The sequence below is a fragment of the Xiphophorus hellerii genome, chromosome 19 (assembly GCF_003331165.1).
Source record: "Xiphophorus hellerii strain 12219 chromosome 19, Xiphophorus_hellerii-4.1, whole genome shotgun sequence".
Classification (NCBI taxonomy): domain Eukaryota; kingdom Metazoa; phylum Chordata; class Actinopteri; order Cyprinodontiformes; family Poeciliidae; genus Xiphophorus; species Xiphophorus hellerii.
Genome location: NC_045690.1, coordinates 17,737,931 through 17,761,606, shown reverse-complemented (window position 1 = coordinate 17,761,606; position 23,676 = coordinate 17,737,931). Strand labels below are relative to the sequence as shown.

At 39.0% G+C, this 23,676-nt stretch overlaps 2 protein-coding genes across 3 annotated transcripts; both read left to right on the top strand.

Moving 5' to 3' along the window:
- Nucleotides 1-5,486: 5,486 nt before the first annotated feature.
- sumo3a (small ubiquitin like modifier 3a) lies at nt 5,487-9,221 on the top strand. The gene is made up of 4 exons (XM_032547492.1): nt 5,487-5,620; nt 6,938-7,066; nt 7,991-8,062; nt 8,237-9,221. Exons 1-4 carry the CDS (start codon nt 5,600-5,602, stop codon nt 8,297-8,299), a joined length of 285 nt encoding a protein of 94 aa, XP_032403383.1. The 5' UTR covers nt 5,487-5,599; the 3' UTR covers nt 8,300-9,221.
- A 3,673-nt stretch (nt 9,222-12,894) lies between these two features.
- LOC116709198 (thrombospondin-type laminin G domain and EAR repeat-containing protein-like) lies at nt 12,895-23,192 on the top strand. 2 transcript variants are annotated; one of them, XM_032547612.1, is made up of 13 exons: nt 12,895-13,255; nt 14,473-14,696; nt 15,171-15,478; nt 16,766-16,856; nt 16,953-17,109; nt 17,198-17,329; nt 17,408-17,478; nt 17,552-17,713; nt 17,816-18,023; nt 18,512-18,744; nt 21,659-21,837; nt 21,976-22,077; nt 22,745-23,192. In XM_032547612.1, the coding sequence occupies exons 1-13, from the start codon at nt 13,171-13,173 to the stop codon at nt 22,896-22,898; spliced, it is 2,106 nt and encodes a 701-aa protein (XP_032403503.1). In that variant the 5' UTR covers nt 12,895-13,170; the 3' UTR covers nt 22,899-23,192. The 2 variants fall into 2 exon arrangements, with proteins under 2 accessions (XP_032403503.1, XP_032403504.1); XM_032547613.1 differs by having other exon boundaries at nt 21,981-22,077; nt 22,745-22,853.
- The last annotated feature ends 484 nt before the right edge of the window (nt 23,193-23,676 follow it).

Below are 23,676 nucleotides of genomic sequence, written 5' to 3'. Positions count from 1 at the left end.
TTAAAGTATAGCACACCTAACAGTGGCAGTTGTCAAGAAAATCCGAGCTCATCCCACTTCCCCATGCTGGAGATTTAAGTTTAACAGTAATAATAAATAAAGTTATCTTTAAAATGAATCACTCAAGTGACATCTAGGCCCAACAGTAGACTTAAGTGTCAATAAAATAAATCTGGTTGTGTGTGTTGTTTTTGTCTCATGCAAACTTTGCTTTAATTCTACTTTTTTCTATCTAATCATAAGAAATCATAGTCAGACAGAGAGAGTCATTAAACAGGAAAAGCAGGTTTCCTGGAAAAAGAGGAAGTAAGTTTCCAGCCTGCAGATTTATAAAAATAGCTGAGACTATTCCTTATTTTAAAGGTAAAGTTTTAAAGAAGAAAATCTAAACATTTTGAGTAATTTGATAAGATTCAAAGTAAAATACTTATATTAATAATGGTTTACTTGTAATAATACTTACACTTACATTTGTGAGAACACTTACAAGAAAAACAAGTAACTGTAACTTTAGTATTAAATAATTAGAATCATGTATTATTCTTGGTTTCATTTTAGAAAACATCTGTAATAACTCACATTAGGATTATAATAAGAGTAATTAATAAGTTATAAAATTATAAATGAATGCTAAATCAGAGAAGCTAAAGAAAATAAATGTGATATAAATGTGATTTTGACATTGAACTTGAAATGGTGTAAAAGGTGTAACTGCAATTAAACATCACTGATATGTTGGAGGTAGATAGTAGGTGAAAGGTGAACGGTTAAGGGAAAAAGGGGAACTAACAGGAGAGCAGAGATGATCAACGCCTTATTTAGAGAAAAGGTCGTGCAGGCAAGGGACATAGGAGGTTGAGCAACCCTGACATTAGCACAGACATCAGGAAATGTCTGTAAGACAGTGATGGATATGAGATCATCTGTCTAAGCAGACAGCCAATGAAACAAGCCCAGCAACAGTGCTGGCCGGTGCAGGCGCACCAGGGGGGTGGATAAACCCTATAAAAGGTGGGTGCAAAAGAGGAACCTTTGGTTGGATCCTCCGGGCAGCTTCGAGCCAAGATCGAGATGGACAAAGAACTCTGCAGCTGAAGAAGAGCCGGGGCCACAGAGCCGAAGACTGTCCTTCTCATGGAGACCAACCCGTCAGCCCCACAACCTGTGGCTTCGAATCGCACTTCTCTCATCAGCTGGGTTCAGACCCCAAAGACAAAGATGAAGACAAAGACAAAGGCAAAGACAAAGAAGAAGAACTGGTGCCTTTTTTCCTGCCAGCACCAAGTCCTGTGTGACCTCACCATCCATGCGGAGAGGAGGCTCATCAGACCTGCGGAGATCCTGGCCTTCATCGATCGGCGTCTTCCTCCTGCTGCAGCACCTTCTTCATCATCAAGCCAGGTCTGGGGTTCGAAACGCCAAACTCCGTCCGTCTCTCTCAAAGGTTCTCTTTTTTAGTTCTCAGTGTCAGCAGTAGGGAAAGAGACTAGATGATTGATTTTACTTATTTGATTATTTCTGCTACTGAATTAAGCTGTACTGACCCTTGAAAAATGCCTTACTAATAAAATATTTAGCATAAAGAAAATCTAAAAGATGTTGTGGACATTCAGTTAATGAGTCACCTTAAAGTTCTTTGATGGTTGTAAAATAGCTATGATGTTTGATTCTGGAGAGGAAGAGGTGGAAAATGTTTTTAGGTTGCTGGTAGCCCATATTTAAAACGTCATCCTTGGGACTCGCCCGAGTCACTAAAACCTACCTGGTTCAATAACAAATGCAAGTTGTAAAATAGAGAACGAGCGACCGTTAACAGGTGTGCTCTGTGAAACTAGTTGGCTGTAGGCTGCTCAGTCTGGCTAATTCACAGGGGGAAGAAGGGTGGGACACCTGGATGTAGGCCGTCAGATAACCAGGCGAATCGTTTCTCGAAACCAGCTTAAACAGAGTTTACTTCAGTTCTGGACAGGGTAAATCCCAGCAGATTTAGGAAACTCAATTAACCCGTTAGAAGGAGAGCTGGTAGCACATCTCCCCTCTCAGAAGAGGAAGTAGAGAGTGAGAGAGGAGACAGAAAGAAGGGGGAGGGGGGGTGTTGCGCAACAACACAGTATAAGACATATTGGTCTGGATAAATTCTTCTGTCACTATTGGAGTCAAACTCAGATACATGTTTATAAGGCACTGACCAAAAAATGTCCTTCAGTAGTTTGCTTTGATGCAACTGGTTCAGTTGTCAGAAAACTGGCACGACCAAATGGTACATCTGGCCACATCTTCTTATATCAAGGTGTTCTGAGGGGAGACAACTGCTCAGTCCCAGTGGTACAAATGCTATCAGAAAGGCATGACATTAATGCAATTGCGACATGGCTGACAGAATGGCTTCGTGCAGGCGCAGCTGTACCAAGGGAAGCTGTGAGTGACTTTTCCCTGGCTATTCTTGGTGCTCTGGTGAAGGCCTTCACTCCTCTTTCTAACCTGAAGTCATACATTGATGAATGCTTCCGTGTGCTACTTGGGAACCAGTCTGCAAAACTTCCTTCCTGTTACATCAGGGTTGATGTTGCCCACTGCATAAAGATGGTCTGCCAGTGGGACTGCCTGAAAAACAAGTCACACCGTGTCAAAGACTTCTTTGTCAGGGGAATAGCAAAGCTTCTTCAAGCACAAAGCTTGGACCATGCAAAGCAGTTAATACATGCCATCACTGTTGTGGCTCTCAGTGAGGCAGAAGGTGATGATAGTTCTGGAACCCCTCTTTAATCAGAGAGGTGCAAAAAATACCTGAAAGCCCAGATTGCAGAAGATTCCATCCTCATTCCAGATGAAGACACAAAGGAAGTGCATCAAGTGGATCCATGTGATGACGTCCAGACTGATCTACGAGACTGGGTGTCAAACATTTGTGAGGAGAGCAGGACACACGCTGCAGCTAATGGGGATAGGGATAACATCCATTTCCTCCCTGAGATTGTGCCACACATTATAAGACTTGCAAGTTACTTACCACTGTGGACAGGAATAATGGTTCCACTCTTCAAAAGCACCAGCCTCACAGCAAGCTCAGCCAATGTTGAAGCTGAATTCAAAAATGTAAAACATGGCCTGTTCAAACATGAGAACTTACCCATGCGAGTCGATCGCTTCATTTCTCGGCATCTTTCCTTCATCGAAGGAAATATGCGGACAAAAGCAAAAAAAAGAAGAGGAACAAGTTGCATCAGCAGAAGATGCAGAAGTTAATCCTGCATCCATAATTACCCACAATGCTGAAGGTAACAGAGAAATGGATTCTAGCGATTTAATGGAATCTGATGCCACCAGAGAGTTTTCCACAGCAGATGAAAACGTGGTTGAAAATTGGAGAGGACAAATTCTTCCACCCAAAAAGAGGAAGAGGACTTCATACCCGAGTTCCTGCACTGAATGGCTCCATGCAGATTCATCATCTGGGGCCAAAAGAGTGAAAGTGGGATTATTAAAAAATGGAAACATGCATCAGCCTGTTAAAGTTGGGAAATTGTCTCTCTCTGTGTTAAACACCTGTTCCTTTGATGCCCTTTGTCAGTGCTTATGCTGTACTTTCTGTGACAGCTCTGCATTTCAAAATGTTGTCATGAATGACAGTGATAACACACTCTTGCAGCTGGTGAAATCCATAACTACAGATGGCGTGACCCCAAAGACATACTTGCAGAGGGCAGATCTACTTAGTTCAATGTTTGCAAAAACAAAGTTGAGGTCTGGTACCCACCAAATCGATGCCCAGTGCAATATTGCCACTGTTATTGGGAAGACAATGAGAAATGTATCAAGCGTTTACCTATCAAAACACTGCTCTTCACAATACTGCTACCTAAACAAAGGAATGACCAGGGAAGTACCATTTGTTTCACCTGACATTTCTGTCCTGAAGAATTCTGGCATGGCTCAGCTTGGCACTTCAGTAGAAAAAGGACTCTTCCTTCCACAGTCTCCCTGCCTCCGACCACTGCATAATGAATCACAATGTCCATCTGAATTCAAAACAGGAGCCAATACCTCAGGAAATGTTCTCTGCACAGGAACCGTTACTCACAGCTACAGCATTGGAGAAATAACATGGATTGACAGTGACCTTCCAAATCCAACTGAATTCGCCTTGAGTGAATTTCCCTCCATTATGGTTCTCCAAGGAAAAACACTTACTTTGAGAGCAGTCATTGCTTTCAGGGGAAGCTTGACCAAAGATGGCCTGGGACATTATACTGCATACTGCCAGAGAACTCCATCTGTGTGGGAGCTTTATGATTACCTGGCAAATGTCTTGAAGACACTGTCTGAAAAGAAAAAATACTACCAGATGCAGTGCTATACACAGCAGATCTGTGAGGGAAAAAAATTGGGGGAGAAAGTTTGAAGACCAGACCAAAGGCAAATAGCTTCATGCCATGTTTCTGAAAGGAGTTCACATGTTCACATGAAAGGAGTTGTCTATTCAAGACAGGAGAAATTAATTTCCAATTATCAAGACACTGTTTTTGTTGTTGTTGTTATTGTTTGAATTGTTAAAGTTCATTGTTCAAATCAACACAGTTTCTTATTTTACTGTCAAATTATATTGGATTTTCAAAACAGTCACTTTCATGGTTCATTAGTTCTCAAGTAGGATAGAAACCCTTTGCCTCACAATACAGATATTTGGGTGTGTCAATAGCAAACCATAAGGTATTCAAGTTTATACATCACCAAAAAAAAAAAAAATTACCAGAAATATTGTCTTACTATAACTGTATTATAGTTATATAATACAGTTATATAACTATATATAGTTATATATATATAGTTCATGGCATATTGATTATGCCATGAATTCTTGCAAATAGTCCCCTTTCTACAAAAATACAGCAACCTCAAATACATAAAAATGACACTGAAACCAAGACTTACCTGACAGGAATGTGCTGGAAGAGAACCGGAAGTAAAACAGGAAGTAGGCTACAGGCTGCAGCAGGTGAAATTAATTGTCCCCTAATTGGGTGAATGTCATCGCGTGAATGTTAAACTCTGAAAGCACCAAATAAAGTAAAATCAGATTTAGTTGGTATATTTAGAAAAAAGTAAAAATAATATCGTTATCTGAAATTATCATTTGTATAATATAATCTTTGGGTAACATTGTGGCCCAGGCTACATAGTGGCGGCGACGTAAAGCAAAAATTTTGATGTTTGGAGCAACATGGGGGGATGGTGAACTCTGGATGACCTAAAAAATAATTTTTAATATCTCAGAAACCAAAGCTGCACAAACGAAAATTTTAACGGCACAAACCTGCACTAACGGAGCACTAACCACTCAGACTATTTGCTGACTTTTTTGACGTGGGTGGGGTGTCAGCTTCACTCAGCACTGAGGATTCTGCATGCGTGCGCGTACCCGAGTCCGCGCTCCCTAGAAGGGCAAACCACGTGGCTTTCCCCGACCAATCGTTTATTCGAAACAGCGGTCCGGTGCGCGTACGCGTCAGCTAGGAGAACATTGGACAGAAGGCGGCAGGAAGACGGCTGAAGCCCGGTATCGGTCTGTTCTGAACCCCCGAACACAAAACGAACCGAGATGTCAGAGGAAAAGCCAAAGGTAAGACACAGAGGCTCACACGGCGGCTCATCCGTGCTGACGACTGGGTCGGGCTGCTGCAAAATCGCCTCGGAAATGTGCAATCTACAGGCCTGTGTTTGCACGTTTCTCCAAATTGGCGCAGTGTTGAGTTTCGCAAAATGAATGAGAACCCGCACATCTATACGTATACTCAATGAGCGAGGCTGCACGATTGAAATGGGAATAAATCAAAATGACCTTTCTGCTAATGTTCTTTATTTATGTCTAAATTATTTATTATAAATCTGATCACAGTGTATGTATGTATCTTGTGGTTCCCCCCCACCCCCTTCATAACCACCTCTTTTGTCGAAAGGGTCACACGTTATCTCCGCAAAGCTGCAAAATGCCGCAGCTGTAGTTAGCGGCAAAAGAGCGCAAATGGTTATGACGCACCCGTTTAAAAACTGTTGTTGCGGTGGCGCGTTTGTGCTCATTTAGTTTTATGAATATTCCGGTTCGTCTAGGACACAACAAAACAAAGCAGTTAGCCACGTTAGCCCGGCAGCTAAACTTCCAATTGATCCCGAAGGACCGCCGGTGTGCTAACCTAGCCTTGAGCTAATTATGCTAACGTTAGCATCTGAAAATGAAGTCTGTGGCCTGATTTAACGTCTGGCGTGGCCGGCTTTACTTGTATCCTACTTATTTATTTTTAAATTTTTCACATTTTTTGTTATCAGATAAATATGTTGTTACTTTGTTGTTGCCCTTAAGTGCAAATAATTATATTAGAGGTCTGTTTTAAGGTAGGAATACGAACTTTTTAAAATCATCTACTGTATCAAATTGTTAATAAAGCTAGAAATGGTGATCAGCTCTTGTGTGTCTGTATATATATATATATATGTGTGTGTGTATATATATATATGGCTTAATATTGATTTAATGCAAAGTCTTGGTTTTTGCCACACATTTAACTACAGCGTTGCTTTAGCCACCTTCTGATTGCTACTTATGCACAAGCCATGGATTTCCACTGTATTTGTTAAAAACACAAGACCCTACCTAGCCCAGGGTGTCCAAAGGTCCTGGAGGGCCGGAATCCTGCATGTTTTAGTTCTCTCCCTGGTTTAACGCACCTGGATCCAATGCTGACTCGTTAGAAGGCCTAAGAGGAACATTGTCATGTTGAAAAGGTTGTTACTACCAGCAGGGAGAAAACTAAGACAGGCAGGATGCTGGCCCTCGAGGACCGACTTTGGACACCCCTGCCTAGCCTAACCAAGATTAAAGTCCGTTACTCCGACTGACTCGGTTCTGACTTTTTTCTTTCTCCTGACATTTGCTCTGCAGGAAGGAGTAAAGACGGAGAATGACCACATCAACCTCAAAGTTGCAGGTCAGGATGGATCAGTCGTTCAGTTCAAAATCAAACGACACACACCGCTCAGCAAACTAATGAAGGCGTACTGCGAACGACAGGTGAGTTGCAAGACCAGCTGGCTGTCATAATATACAGTACAGACCAAAAGTTTGGACACACCTTTTAATTCAATGAGTTTCCTTTATTTTCATGACTACTGACATTGTAGATTCACACTGAAGGTATCAAAACTATGAATAACACATGTGGAAATATGCACTAAACAAAAAAGTGTAAAACAACTGAAAATACCCCTTATATTCTAGTTTCTTCAAAGTAACAACCTTTTGCTGTGATTACTGCTTTGCACACACTCTGCATTTTCTTGATGAGCTTCAAGAGGTAGTCACCTGAAATGGTTTTCACTTCATAGGTGTGCCCTGTCAGGTTAATAAGTGGGATTTATTGCCTTATAAATAGTCATGAAAATAAAGAAAACCCATTTTAATTAGAAGGTGTGTCCAAACTTTTGGTCTGTACTGTATATTACAACCGCTTGCACAATACAGTACTTTGCAAGTGTTCATACAACTTGAAATTTTTCCCATTTTTGTGCCAACAACAAACTCGTGTCTAAATAAGATGTAGCAGTGTTTTCCTGCCTTCAAGAAGGAAAACACAGGTAGCATCAATCGAGTGGCTGAAGGAAAGCCATAAGAAGTGTAGAGAAGGAAGTGTCCTGCATTTTGTGTAAGTGGAAAACTCTTCATGTAGCAGAAAACCAACACTGTATAACTCTGGACTCACCCACTACGCATTAACCATGATGGTAGCAGCATCAGTCGGATGTCTTTCTTTAGCAGGGACATGAAGTTGGTTGGATGATGCATGCAAGTGCTCTAAAGTTTTCAAATCCCATCACAATACTTTGAAGTTTGTGATTGAGACTTGACAAAATCGAAACAGCTTAGAAATTGCATTCCTGTTTGCGCCTGCTTCAGCTTTCTGGTTGTTGTTTACCCGTTGCCCGTCTTCATCGACAGGGTCTTTCAATAAGGCAGATCAGATTCAGGTTCGATGGCCAGCCAATCAATGAGACGGATACACCCGCACAGGTATGGTTACGCTTTTCTACACGAATAAACGTGTAAAACAAACATTTCACATATATATATATATATATATATATATATATATATATATATTTTTTTTTTTTTTTTTCTGCTTTAAATGTATTGGGACTGCTCAATCCTTTTTGATATCCATCCATTTGTATATCCTCTTTCCAGCTGGAGATGGAAGATGAAGACACCATAGATGTTTTCCAGCAGCAGACTGGCGGGTGCTGCTAAGCCCGACCACCCACCTCACTGACGGCCATGTTCAAACCATGCCCTAAACCACCTTCACTGTCTCTCCCTCCCCGTTTGCTCCTGCCAGCTTATAATTATTGTTATTATTAATATTATTATTTTTCTCTTTTGAAAGACATTCTTTGTCAGCTGCTCGACATTGCTCGTCAGCTGTTTTATTTACTCTTTTAGTCAGGACTGAAGTCGAGTGTTTTCAGTCTTTGCGGCTGGCTGGTCAGGACCATCGTGTCCTTGTCTGGTGCTGCAGATTGTAATCGGACCAACGGCTCTCCACAGAAACTGCTGTTGCGGCTCTGCTTCCAGCGCGTCAGAGTGTGGGGCTCTGCAGGTTTTTGTCCAGGGGTCGCAGTCAGTGGGGCGAGTTTTTGAAGGGGAAGCACCGTATGAACTGAACACCCACCTGCTTGCTATTTCACTTTTATTTTGTTTTGTTTTCGTTCAGCAAATGTATTTAGGTATCTTTACATTTTAGGTGCTTCTGCATCCTTTTTGTACATTTCTTTTTTTTTTTTTGCCTCCTGTTTAAAATTATAGTTGTTTTTGGGTTTTTTTGTCCTGTATAGAAATATCCAAATGGGTGTTAGATTAGTTGTGAGGTTAAGAACAATACTCCAAAGACAGAACATCTGCTTCTCTTTAAATGTATGTTTCTCTAATTGCAAGGTTAAAACAGTGTCATTAGATCGTTAGTGTACTGCTCCCCGGCTTCTAATAGAGAACAATCTGTTGTACAGATTGCCATTTGCTCAGGCGAAATGCTCGATCAGGGGGTAAAATAAGTCTATGCCATCAAAGTAGGCTTAGTTTTGGCTGTGTCTTGGTAACAAATGCATCTTTTTCCTCTTTATTTTTATTTTTCGGCTATTAAACGGACAGCAATCTGTCCCTGTGATAAAAGCGGCTCCGATTGGGAGTTCAGCTGCGGGCGACGTCAGCTGAGAGCTTGTTTCCGACTCCAGTGCTGTTTTCGGCGTCAAGCGGCTTCCACTTTGAGCTTAGGACGTCCAGCCAAAGCAGATTGTTGTAAGCACATCACTTTTCTACGATGCATCACCTCCTGAGATGTTGTGTTACAAACAAAATGCGCTCTGCTGCCGTGTTGGAGAAGATCTCTCAGATGAGTCTGGCGTTGGAGAGCGTGATGTTGGCACATCGCTTCATATTCGTAGAGCAGGAAGGTCAGTCCTGGGGATGAGCGCGGGTCACTTATTTTTGATCTTTTACCGTCGCAAACTTGGATCTTTCAGTATGGAGTGAAATGAGCAGAATGCTTTTGAATGAGCTGGAAATCTGTGAAAAAGCAAACCCGTTTGGAGTCGTGTGGAGTTTTATGGATGCTTTCTGAGGTTTAACACTCAGAAAATGGGTTAGTTTTTGTACCTGAGCAGATTCGGTTTCATTTGGAACAAGACGGCTAAACAAATGACCGCAAATCTCCTTCCCTTCTTCCTCTGGCCTGCCAGAAAGCCATTTCCCTTTTATATTGAACTGTTCACATCCATTTTATTCAGCTGTATTTTTGTATGCATCCTTTTTATCAGTCGAGTAAGTGGCGGTATCCTATCTTTTTTTTAAAAGCGAATATATATACTTACCATCTGCTATCAGAACTCTTCATTTTACTGTTTAAGTTCACAAATGACTCCCGAACAGCCATCTCTCCCCATTGGATGGCGTGTTAGAAGAGGAAGTTAAGTCTTTGTGCGAATCGTCTCGGCACAAATCATTTACTGGTAATGATTGTGAATTTAGCTTTCGTCACAAATATAAGAGCACATTTTATCAGTACCTACAAATCAGCCTTCCACATTGTTTGCATTTTAACAACTGGGTTTATCTGGACAGAAGTTTTTTGTGGCGGCTGGCTGAACTACACTGTCATGTATGAAGAATGGGGTCCAGGTCTCGTCTTGTTTGTTTCTCTACTTGTTTGTACATTATTTGTGGTCTTTTACTACTGTATACAATAAATATAGTTTGGTACTCAGATACTCGGTCTCATGTTTCATTATTTAGCTTTATTTTATTTTTTTATAGAGGGATGCAGTTGCTGCATAATTCGGTGGTTCAGTTTATTGTTTGAACTTTAGACGCATTACGACCACCAACTTAGACACTTCAATTGGGATTTTATATTGTAGCTCAATTATAAAGTGGGAAGAAAATTAAGTCCTTTTTTTTTACACATAAAAAAAAGTGGGTTTTCACATTCAGCCCCCTTTACCTAAATGCCTCTAAATAAAATCAGTGTCTCCATTCCCTTTAAAAGTCTCCTGTATGTAAATTGAATGAAGGTAGTATTCACAGTCTGCCACAATCAATGCTGTGGACAAAGCAAATTAAATACTGCGGCCTGGTTAGATGAGACAACCTCAGTGAAGTACGGTAGTGGTGGTATCATTCAGTTGCAATGCTTTTCCTTAGTTATAGCAAAGCTAATCCAAGTTGATGTGGATGGTAAATGAATACAGCGACATATGCCGGAAGAAAACTTGAGAATGGGACGCAGGTTCATCCTCCAGCAGGACGATAAACATCAACATACAGCCATAAATGAAATCAATTACAATTAAGGCATATTCATCTGTTAAAACTGCCCAGTTAAAGCACTTACCTAAATTGAAGGGAAAATATGTGAAGATTTGAAATGTGATGTTCACAGAACACATCCAATATGACTGACTTTGCTTTGCAATGAGCGGGGGAAACTCAATATGTATCTCTGCACACCTCACACTTTGCAAATTATTTGAACCGATGTAAAAAAAATTCAACCATGCACAATCAGCACAGGTTTGTGTTGATCTTTCCTATAATATCCCAAAAACCGGAACCCTTCGATCTTATTACAATCACATCAGTTCAGACTGTATGTTTTTGGTCCTTTTTCTTTTTTTTTTGTCTCAAGTTTTTTTGTTTTTGTTTTTTTTTACTGTCAAAAACATAATTTCATACTACATCTCTGCTTGCTAAAGAAAATTAAAGTTGTCATTAAAAAGGGGACAGGTGCAATCACTCACCACACAATGTTTTTGGCAATTTCAAAGTGACAATCTAAGCAAAAAAAAAATTCTATTAAGAGGGTTACAATTCAGAAACAGCAGACGCTCGCTAATGTGAGACTGTGAAGCAACGACCACGAGGTGGCAGCACTGAAGCACGCCAACAAAACCTGTCAGGAACAGTTTCAGCTGCTTTAAAGCTGTAGTTCAAAAATTTGATCACGGCTATTCAGCTATCACAGGTAAATATAAAAATATCGTGGTGATAAGAAAATATCCAGCAGGCCATACAACAGTTTTATCCATTTATGACTACTGTTATGTATTGTAACAATTATGTTATATGCTGAAGTACTTTTCAGACTTCAGACAATACTGAAAAACTAATTACCATCAAACAAAACTTCACATTACATACATGATGATTATTTAAAAAGAAGAAGAAAAAAAAATCCAAGGCAAAACATAAATACTGATTAAATCTAATGATGGTGCAGTTCTGAGAATACCAAACGGAAAAACCCCCCCAAAACAAACAAAACATGCAAATTACAATTCACAAAGCCTGGGAGACTTTAAGGAAAAGATTAAACCATGTGATAAGTATTACATTGTTTTAGCATAGTTAAATTTGGTTCTTTGTAACCTTTATTTAGAACCCCAGATGTTTGATAAGTGGGCCTGTCTAATTCAGCTGAACTGGAACAGTCATAAGATCGTTGCTGCGATTGATGAGTCAAACCAGGAATCAGGATATTTCTGAGTTAGGGCGTTGTACTGGGATTTTTTCTGTTCCTTAACTGGATTTCTCCCACAGCCCTGTCCTATCTCGCAGAAAAATTGATTGTTCAATCGATACAGCTGGATACAGGTCGCACTATGGTCTGTTATATTAATGTAAATAAAATGCAGAATCCATTTTCCTTGTAAATATGGTAGTCTATGAATGGGAGGCCTTCGGGAGGTCCCACACAAGCTTAAATATACAACCCAGAGATTATGAAATCAAACTTTAATCAACTTTATTTATTTACTTTTTTAATTTGCTGATTACCTCTATAAAAACATTTTCACTTAACGTAGCATTAAATAATTAGCTTTAATTCACGAATTCTTAGCTATATTGCAACTGCAGTTCATCAATGTTGAAAAGTTTGTTTGTTTTTTTTTCATCTCACAAGAGCTCCTTCTTACAAATATTTGGTGTGATCTCTGAAGCCAGTTGTTTCTCTGGATTTTTACTTAGGAGGTCAGAGAGTAAAGAGATCTGAATACAAACAACTTCCTCTGTCTTTTATTTGACACCAAATGGGACAACAATGGCACGACAAAGATAGGCAGAATAAAGAAAGAAAACTTTTTTGCATTTGACTGACATTTTGCGTCTGCTTGCACACAGAAGTTGTGTTTGCCTGCCTGCTGTTCTGTGTCGGTGTGCTGTAAGCACAAATGTACAAATAAAGTGAGACAGCTCAGCCCTCTGGCGGTGTGTGTTACCAAATTTGCGGTCGAGGGAGGATGAGTGACAGGCCGGTTAGTGATTTGCATGGCTCCGGTGTTTAAAAGGAGCTGCAGGTGCAGGATTCCCTTCACAGGGGGGTGGATTTGGTTCAGCACACACAGGTACCTTTCATGCTGCTTAAGGACGACGTGTGATCAAGTAGATATTCAGAAAGACTCCAAGTTGGAACATATTCTTTCTTGCCGGGATCAAGATGAAGGATGCACGGTTTTCTTTCATGGATCATCGCTCGAGCTAAAGACCAAGGGAGGAGGAACAGACTGAACATTACCCTGGCCATGGAGACACTGCTGTTAGTTGGCAACTGAAGCGGACCACTTTTCATAATGTCGATGCAGATATTCATACTGCTCCTCCTCTGGGCTTCCAGGGTCACGGAGACAACGACAGACGCATGGAGACAGTGCACAGGTAAGAGACCGTTTTATCTAATGGTATCTGTTTCGTTCTAAACTTTACGAGACATCACCTCGTCTTAGCTCAGCATAAGTGGCCCTGTTAATGATTACCCAGTGGATTGTTTATGGCTCCATCCAAAAGCTGGGAAGGCCCTGCAGCTAAAATTCTTCTGGATAATTCCAACTGTCTGCGTCTGCTTACTGGGAGTGCTGGCGTGGGTGGGTGTGTGTGTGTGTTTGGGTGAACATCCACAAACAAGTACAGGCATTGCATGGGGTTAGGGTTCAGTTGCATTTCTATACACATCAGGATATTAGGGTTTACAGGATAAACATCCAACTGACATCTCATCAATCTTTCAGTATTTCTCCTCTACCAGTCCAGCTTTTGAGTATCTTGTTATAGTAACAACCCTTGTAAGATAATGTATCTATTACTTTCCAGTCATCCTGATTGTTTTTCCCTTTCAATACGGGGTCTTGCAAAGGTGTTAATGCTGTCTTTTACACTTTTGTCAAGTTACAATGTATGTATTTTACTGGGATTTTTATTTAATAGACCAGTGTAAAGTAGTTCATAATTAGTTGAACCATTTTTGCCACTTTTTTGGAGGGTCTGGAAGGGACTGTGTACTCTCTAAGACTGGGCTTTAGCCAGACACATAAAAAAATACAACTATGTTCTCAATGTATTTTTAAATGTTTATTTACTTATTAACTTTACAAATTTAAATGATCAAAAATCATGCAGTGATTTAAGCAGTTTGATTTAATGTAGAATAATCCAGTTCAGATTTCACATGTCAAAGTATTCTAAAATGAAAAAGTAGAGAATATTTAAGTACCAAAAAACATAATAATAATAATAATAATAATAATAATAAAACAAAACAAAACAAAATTTTCAATAAAAGCTAAAAAATCATAATTTGACTCCGGAAAAGATGCGACTCCAAAGTGGACAATTTCTGTTGATATAATTATTGAGAAGATGATTGAAGCTCAATGCAAACAGTCCAGGTGGAAAGAAGTGTTATAATTGGGTAAAATTTACAGGGTAAACAATTTACCCTGTAAATTTTGTATCTCTAATTGGTTTTACCTTAGACTCAAACTAAGAAGTGTGAGGATTTCGAACTGTTTCTGAGCTTCGTTTTTGCAGAATCTCCAGCCGTTCATAGCACAGCACTGACCGCCGTTCTGGCCTCTTTATTTGTCTGCTGTCCTCAGAGTTGCTTCCCTTGGATCTTCTGTCTTTTGTTCTGGAGAGGGACACGTCCAGAGTGGCCCCCGGGGCGCGCGTGAAGCAGTCGGCTGGGGCGAGGGGCGTCCAGTTTCTCAGCCCCGATGCGTCTATGAGCTTCCCCGCTTCCCAGCTCTTGGCGAACTGTGACCTTTTCCCCAAAGAGTTTTCCATTGTTATCACAGTGAAAGTGAATCGCTTTGCACCCAAGGTAAGCATCTGTCAGAGGTGATGAATCTCTGACACAAGACCAAAAGTATACTTTGCAAAAGTATTATTGCAAATAAATATTTCATTTATTCTAAATCAATACAATATAAATGTAATATTTTATTAAATAAATATCTCATAAAATAAATATTTTATTAACTACATTATATATTAAATACTAATATTTATTTAATATACTAAATAAATATTATTATTTATATATGCTGATATGTAAACAACACAGAAATCTAAATCCTTACAGACTCAACTGAAAGTCAATGTACTTTAATGTGTTTATTATCTGCAACATAATGTAAAAGAGAAAGAATCAGTTTTGGTGTAAAATACCAAGGAGTAAAACTACATACACGATTTTAAAATCTGTAAACACACCATTATAAATCAATTTACTCCTTTACATTTTGCCACTGCCAAATTCGTTTAGTCTTGAGGGCATTTACTCTCTTTCTTGCAGCGAGACGAGTACGTCTTCTCTCTGATGGGACGAAGTAACGTGGAGGCTGTCGCACTGGAGGAGAAAGAAGACGAGCAGCGCCTGAGGAAGAAGGAAACTAAGAGTGATGAGAAACATGCAGGGGTCATCCTTGGACTAAAGTTATCCCAAAACAGCCTGCATTTTGTTTTCAACGGCCATCGGAAAGCAGCAGAGCACTGGAGCTTTCAAGGCATCCGTCTAACTCCCAACCAGTGGCACACACTGGTTTTAGTCATCGGCCTTCACCACAGGAAGCTGACGGTGGACTGTAACCCGCCGCTGGAAAGGTAAGCTCAGCTCTGCTTGTTCTCTCTTTTTGCCTTTTTTCCGTCCATCATCTCCCTTTCCTTCTTACCTGTAAGATCCTGGACGTCTCACCACAATAAAATGTTCTTGCTGTAATGTAAAATGTATTTGCGCCCTGCAGTCATATCATGACATCCTGGCAGTAAGTGACAGATGGTTTTGAGAAGAAACTTCCTCTGACATGCAGCAGGGTGCAATCTCTATAACCATCAGAACAGTTCAGGTTTCAAGTTCTTGTTTTTCAGTCTGAAATTTAAGAAAGGTACTTCAGTTGGAAGAAATTCAGCCTCAAGTGACTTGCGATGTTTGAAACGTTATACTGCAAACATGCTACAGAAATAAACTTCATTGTATTTTGTTAGGACTTGATAAGATTAGTGCAAAGCAGAACATAATTCTGAAGCGGAAGAAAAGAGAAACATGGATCCCAAAATTATTTTTACAAAGGAAAAACTGAAAAGTGTGGTGTGCATTTTTATTTACCCCTCCCCCCCCACCAATCCTCTTTAACATTATAATCCTAAATAAAATCAGGTGCAACTACAAACATAAGTTGTTAACTAAATATGAAATTGATTAACTAAATATGAAATGAATTAGTTAACAAAATCAATCTAGTTGGAAGCATCATGCTGCGGTGATGCGTTTCTTCAGCAGGAACAGAGAACCTGCTTATGGTGAGATAGATGGAGTTAAATATCAGAAAATCCTCAAAAGACTTAATACTACATGTTGGAGTTTCAGCTTGTAGGAGAACTACCCCGCAGATTCAGCCAATAAAATCTTATAGTTGGAATAATATCCATGGCCCAGTCAAAGTCTACACCTAACCGGAATTGAGAGTCTGCGGAAAGACTAGAAAACTGATAATCAAGGTGCTCTTCGCCCGATCTACTTTTTCACAAAGACGAATTTCATTTTCTTTATGTGTGAAACTCTCAGGTATTACACAAAATACTTGCAACTGTGACACTTCACCAAAAATTCAACCCGGAATGAATGTGCTCTTTAGGAATCTCCATTTGTTTTGCACTCCCAGCTTTAGTTTTGAGCGTTCAGAGCTGCATGGGATGTCAGCAAGTCCACATGATTTATGAATGGCCAGAAGCAGATCAGAGGCGACTTGTCTTTGTGAGTTTATGAAGGAAATGTTTTGAGAAAAGTGCGTTGACTGTAAAAAACCCCCCCAAAACAACCAAGGGTTGTGCATACTTTTGGAAGGCAGTGTTTATTAGCTGTTTAGGATAATTGTCTTTTATTGCAAACAGTGGTCCCTCCAGGGCTTTCCCTTCAGATCTTAACATCCAGGCATCCAGATTCCACATTGGCAGTCGGGGAAGATGGAAGGGCTTGTTTTCAGTGAGTTGAGTTTCAAATTGTGATTCAACTCCAAGGACATTTAATAGCATCCCAACCACTTGTTGACGAGTATCTCATCTGTTGCCACATGTTCAGGGCCTGATGCGACAACTGGTTCTTGTGCCGAACTCAGACGCCTCCAATCAACTCTGCCCGTCTTCTGACCCCCGGCTTGCAGCTTTGTCAGTTCCACCGCTGCTCTTAGACCTTCCTGTCAGGAGGAGGCAGAATGAGAGACATGACACTTCCTCTGGTAATTTGTACATTTGCTTCACAAGGGAATGTGACTCGAGTATTAGGGAATTACCGCTGATTGCTCCGTCTTCAATGCGATCTGTCAGAAGCCGCAGGACGACTGTCAGTGGGCGTGGAGAGGCCATGTTCTGAGTTGCTGCGAGGTCAGCTGTGGTTTAATCCTCTCAAAAAGGGCCTCTATGTCTGTGACGGGTCAGTGTGGATCACTGTGTTGGAGGGTGAGCATCCAACTGCTAGCAACAAGCAGCTTTATCTCTTTGTTACAATTGACAAAATCATTTTACCTTCCAACACAGACCATAAAAGACTGGACTACGTTTTGGAACAGCAGGTTCTTACCACCAGCTCTGAGACACACGATGTAGAGGTATTTCTTCATCATTTCTTTTCCGATACGACTTTGCTGTTTTGTTTTGAGCTCATTTTTATCTGATCTTTAGGTGTTTCAGATACAAGGCATTGGCCTCATGGCTGCTATGGCCCACAGATCCTCAGCCTCTGGTTCTGCTGTGTATCTCTGGACCAACTTGGGTTTCCGGCTCTACCAGAACATCAGCACTCACGGCGCTCTGTCTTGGAAGCATTTCCAAGTAGGAAAGAAGGTGTTATGGAGATTCCATCCTTTTTTTTTTATCAACACGTTTTGAAAATTAAAACCTTAAATTCATCTCTCATTACCTCTGTTTTGTTGTTTTTGCCTATAGGCATATCTGGTAGTGTCTAATTCTGGGACTGAAACAAACAAGTCTGTCGACAAACAGCCTGAATCTGACTTTTCTGTCATTTATAAATGGAGCAACAGAAGAAAACGGTTTGTGCAGTTCCAGACTCTGCAGACCTACTGCGCTCGAGACTGGGAGGCTTTCAACATTAATGAACAGACTTATCTTGCTGTGGCCAATCACAGAATGGGTAAGCAATTACACTGCCATTCAAAAGTACTTATCACGTTTTTCCTTCTTTTTTTTAATCATTCTTAAATATTTCAGATCATTCAATCGACTTTAATATCAGATAGATAATCCAAGTAAATACAGAAAGCAGTACTATATTGTTAAAGTGTGGAGTAATTGATTAACCACTTTTTTACTGACAGATTTGCAGGATCAATAAATAATTTAAACAAAACAATTCTGACAACATTAGGAAGGAAAAACATCATGTCCCAATCTAAAAAAAATTATTTCCCTTAATTAGCATAATTAACATTTGAAAACTACTTTTCTATGTACTTGGGTTATATTTATCTGGTTAATGATCTGTTACATGTAAGTGTGTAAGAATAAAAATATTTCTGTCAGAAGGTGAACACCGTATGACTGTACTGTATTTCAGTGCCTTGCAGCTTTTTGGCGATGCTGAATAAAACCAAATCTTACTCTTACCGTTACTGCTTTTAGGAAACAACAATCACACCATCAACAGCGTGATCTACAAGTGGAGCAGATCGACAAAGTCTTTTGAGGTTCACCAGACACTGATCACATCGGGGGCCTACGACTGGGAGTTCTTCAAAGTTGGACCGTACCACTTCCTGGTGGTTGCAAATGCTTTCGATGGCATGACCACTTCTCTGGACTCGGTCATCTACGTTTGGATCGATGGAAAATTTCAAGTGTTCCAGATAATCAAGGTGTGTGATAAGAAGAACAGTTGCATCAAAAATGGTGCCGACAACGGCTCATATCTGATTACACTACCACTGCCAATCTAACCACTGTGAAAAGTTGATGGCACTTGAAGGCAACATTTTAGTAGGGGGTGGATTTCACCTGATAAGACCCATATCTCTGAGATGATCACATAAAGATCCTGTCAGGACGGAACAATAAAACGATAAAAGGAAAAGAGTTGGGAAGGAAGGAAGGAAAATGATCAAGATAGAGGCAAAAACAGATGATGTGGTTTGGCATGATTTGCCTGACTGATGGAAGTGCTTTGTAACTGATATGAACAATTTTATTTGAATCTGGCTGCAGCTGATGTGACTGTGTTGACACATTGATTGCCACACGAGAAAACACAGAGAGATTTGTAATTAAAGGGGAACTCCAGAGGTTGGGGGCGGGGGGGGGGGGGGGGGATTTGTGAGAACCCCTGAGGGCTGGTAGTAATAAATTACCTGAAATCATCAGAGAAACGTGAGAATCTGGATTTCCGATATCTCTTGGTTGCACAAACAGTGAAGCTTCATGACGCAATCTGTTGGCTCGTACATGAGAAGACGGTAGATACATTTTAAATAAGCATTACTTACTGTTGTAATGTCACTTAGTTCCATTACTGTGGAGCTACACACATCTATTTACTGCTATGTACATCTTTACTCACAGTGTGCAAAACCTGCTTTCATGTAAATCGGAAAGATTTTTAATGGTCATGAAAAAAAATTCTCTTGAGTTTAGATGTTTTTGCTTATCTTCAGTCCAGTTATTTGCTGACCAGTGTCCCTCCATAGTCAGAGAAATGTTTTCTTGTGAGCTCAACTGCTAACTATGATTTATAAAATAGAGAGACAAAAAATATTTTAGATTTAAGAACTGAAAAAGGTTTGTGTCTCCAAGTAATGGGTTTTAAATTAACAGTGGTTCTTCAACTTTCAAGAACAAGAGATGTTGGTTCTTGCCTTCCTATGCACCTATTTTTTTTATTTCCACTCAGTTAAAGTGCCACCAAAACCAAACTGTGTTTGAGAGAAACTTTGATAAGTGTATAATAATTTATGTAGGTTTTTTTATTCTGTGTATTACTATTTTCATGCTTGACTCTGTCTAATTAGTTCTGGACGCTTGAAAAACTTTAAAATAATCTACGTGATGAGCCAAACTGCCCACGTCAAAAGGCAGTAAAACAACCGCACTGGCAACAAAACTTCAAATACTTTAGATTCTTTTGTGAAAAAGCTGAAATTTCTAGGTTGCAAGTCAAAAATAAATGGGAATTTTCTCATCAGAAACCCTTTCAAAAACAACTAAATAAACAAACAAACCCCAAAACAAATGGGTATTTGATTGTTTATGTTGTCCAAATAGATAAGCAGATTTAAATTTAGCTTAATAACTTTTCACATTGAAAGAAAAAAAAAAAAATCTAATTTCCATAACAGATACACCAAAGGTTGACCTATAGTTCATGACGAACTCTGCACCTCAACGTTGATAGCAGAGTCAATCCTACTCCTGATGATGCCACTGCCTGTAAAGCATAGCAATAAGGGTTGTTATCAGCATTTATATGATTTTTAAGCCCTTGTTCCTCTATATATGTTATTTGTGAAAAATTAACTGGGCCAAAAGTTTTCAAATGTACAGAAGAAAAAGCGCCCCTCTAGTCATTGTATATGAATTGTTTCAGAATTGGGTACATGCTGGGAATTATTTAATTCAATTATTTAATTATTTAATTTCCTTTTGGGATTAATGAAGTATTTTTAAATTTGAATTGAAATGAATTTAAATTAATAACTTTTTTTTCTTTTTTTTCTGTTTCTCTTTGGAAGTTATTTTTTTGATTTTATTATTTCAAACATGCAAAGAAATTTAAACCAATTTGAAATTTACACTTGTCCATTACTAAACACAACAGAAAAATTGTTTTTTTTTTATATATATATTTTGTATTTTCTAAATGAAACTGAACTGTTTTCTGATGAATATGTCAAATTACCAAAACACTGCACAGTGATAAATCTAAATAAGAAAGTCTTTGGTTTCTCAAGAGCTCCATCCTCAAAATTCAAGATGGCTGCTGCAAGTGGTAAATTTATTTGTATTTCTGACGGTTTGCATCCTATTAAATCAGTGCTGTACAAGCACCGTGTACAATGTCCCTTTGCAACTGGAGCAGGATTTAGTTGGGTGCAGTGTCATGCCAAGGTCCACTTTTGAACTTCAGAAGAAATAAAAAGTTTTTATTTATCACTTTTATTACTGTTATCTGCAGACTAACTTGCCACTTGGTACTCATTCTGTATTCGTTGCCATCTTCTCTCATACTCCCAATGCAATATTATTTTCTGAAGACTGTGTATTACACCCTGTTTTCTTTGATTTTGGTTGTGAAACCCTTTTGTCTACATCAACCTAGACTACTCCTGGTATAAACTGAAACAAATAGTTTCAAACAGAGATTTGTTGTTTACAACTTAAATCTTTGTTTGCACTTTTACATTTATTCACATGCAATTAAACGCAGAAAAATATTTATATTTCTGCCAAATTTAACTTAACCAACATCTGAATGGAATTAATGATGTTTCCTAATGAGTGGCTCAGCTGGAAAGCAATTAAAAGAAGGGTGTGATTTCTGAAATACCAATAAAGATGTCCCCACTGATTGTTGAGAAAGATATGCATTTTTTTCTACATGACACTTTTAAATTAAAACGTAAGTAAATCCAAATATATTTCCTTACTCTTCTGTTGTTTATCTCATGTTTTGTCTAATTCTCTACTAGAGCCATTCTTGTTGAATTGAAGTTTGATTGTTGGTTTAAATGGATCCCATATGAAATATTTGACTGATTGTCTGACTTTCTGCAACTGTAGACATTCTGCGCCACAGACTGGGAAATGTTCCAGATTGGCAGCAGAGTATTTCTGGTTGTGGCCAATGGACACAGATTCCAGGGTAACGGACCCAGCCAGTACACCATCAACTCAACTATCTATGAGCTGGACATGAGTGGGAGGATGTTTGTTCGCTTCCAGGATATTGTTACCTACAGGTATTCATGTGAATTTCACAGATTCTATCTATGAGATTCATGTACAAACACAGACTTTTTAATCATTTTTGTGGTTGAAGATATTTGCAGTCATTTAAATTTATCATCGCTATACCTAATGATCTTTATCCTTTCCAGTGCAGTGGATTGGGAGTTCTTCAGCCTCGGGGAAGAATATTTCTTGGTTGTTGCTAACTCTTATAATGGGGAATCCTACTCTCTCAACAGCATTCTTTACAGGTATTCAACTTGTCAACACGTCCCCACCCTGTGTGATGTCTTTCGTCAGCTCTTATTGCCATGGGGTATCTGTCATAAAGTCATTTTAGAAAGAAACACTTGTACATGCATTATGCAAAATACTATTATTTTTGACATGTATAATGCCCTGAAAAGGAATTTTTAACACTTAAACCTATTCCATTTCTTGTATCAGTGCTTCCTTTAATGTGAAAAACGAAATTTCTTCACATTACAACCACAAACTTTAGGGTGTTTTTCTAATTGGGATTTTATGAGATAGACCAACGTAAACTAGCACATTGCATTGAAGCGAAAGGAAAATAATGCAAGCTTTAAAAGTTTTGCTACAGATAAAAATTTTACAAGATTCCTGAAGAAAATTGTTTGTGCTGGGCTTTATTGAGCAGCATCAAAATAAATGAGGTTGAATACAAATGTACCCCTCACTTTCAAGATTTTATCTGTTGAAATTTTCAAAAATAATTTTCCTTCCCACTCACAACTATGCACTACTAATTTTTTTGTAGGTATAATCCAAATAAAACACACTAAAGTTTGTAGTTGTACCTTGAATTAACATAAAAAGGTCAAAGAAGTGTGAACACAGTAAACAGCAACTAATATGCAAATAGCCCATTATTTGATTTCTTTTATCCACTTACAGGTGGCAGGGATATGAAGGATTTGTTCCCGTTCATTGGCTCCCAACCATTGGGTGCAGTGACTGGGAGTTTTTCAGCTCTAATGGAGAATCCTTTCTGATCTACTCCAGTGCCAAAGCGCCTCTCTCCAAAGTTTTCAAGCTCAAAACCTACTAGACGACAAAGTGTGCACATGGCTTTGTGTTTTCAGTTTGTGTGTGGCATATTGTGCTCCTGTGAATAGTTTTATATCTTTGTATACTGAAAGAACTTAAAGTTTTATAAGGACATAATTTAACTGTCAAATATTTTAATAAAATTATATTTGAAAGAACTTCACAGAGGCCTTAACCAGTATCCTATACCGCTTCATACCTCACAAATACTTGTTTTCTCATTTTAACACAGCCAGGATGTGGATGTTTTATATGTGACAAATACAATTAAACCCCCCAAAATATTACAACCTTTTTTTTTGTAAGAGAGTTTATATTTGACATTATTTCATGCCGTATTTGTACTTAAAATGTGTGGTTGCTTACCCAGTGGAGTTCGCAGTCAAATATGTTGAAAAACATAGGAAAAATTAATTAAACTTAAATAATAGTATGTTAAACTTTGACGTGGAAAAGATAAATGTCAAGCAGAGTTAGGCGATAATCACTCAGTCAGGTTTATTTTCACAAGTTCAAAAGGAGTCAAAGTTGGCCCTGTCAACAGGCAGACAACAAAACAGTTTTATACCAAGGACATGAAATTTTAAACAGTGGAGAGACAGTCTGGCTCCGGAGCAGCTGCAGAAAACAACACCTAACCTTGAGTGTGTATCCCAAGGAGGTTAATTTGGTGAGAGTTCAAACCCATTTAGAATAAAGACATATCATAACATGATCATGAGATGAATGTTATAATGTCCTACCTTGTAATAACATTTCGAACCACAACTTTAATAACT

Coding starts and splice junctions, on each gene's coding strand:
- sumo3a (XM_032547492.1), top strand. CDS start 5,600: ATGTCAGAGGAAAAGCCAAAG. Junction 5,621..6,937: donor TGTCAGAGGAAAAGCCAAAG/GTAAGACACAGA, acceptor TTTGCTCTGCAG/GAAGGAGTAAAGACGGAGAA. Junction 8,063..8,236: donor AGACGGATACACCCGCACAG/GTATGGTTACGC, acceptor TCCTCTTTCCAG/CTGGAGATGGAAGATGAAGA.
- LOC116709198 (XM_032547612.1), top strand. CDS start 13,171: ATGTCGATGCAGATATTCATACTGCTCCTCCTCTGGGCTTCCAGGGTC. Junction 17,479..17,551: donor CTGAGACACACGATGTAGAG/GTATTTCTTCAT, acceptor TCTGATCTTTAG/GTGTTTCAGATACAAGGCAT. Junction 18,024..18,511: donor TGTGGCCAATCACAGAATGG/GTAAGCAATTAC, acceptor TACTGCTTTTAG/GAAACAACAATCACACCATC.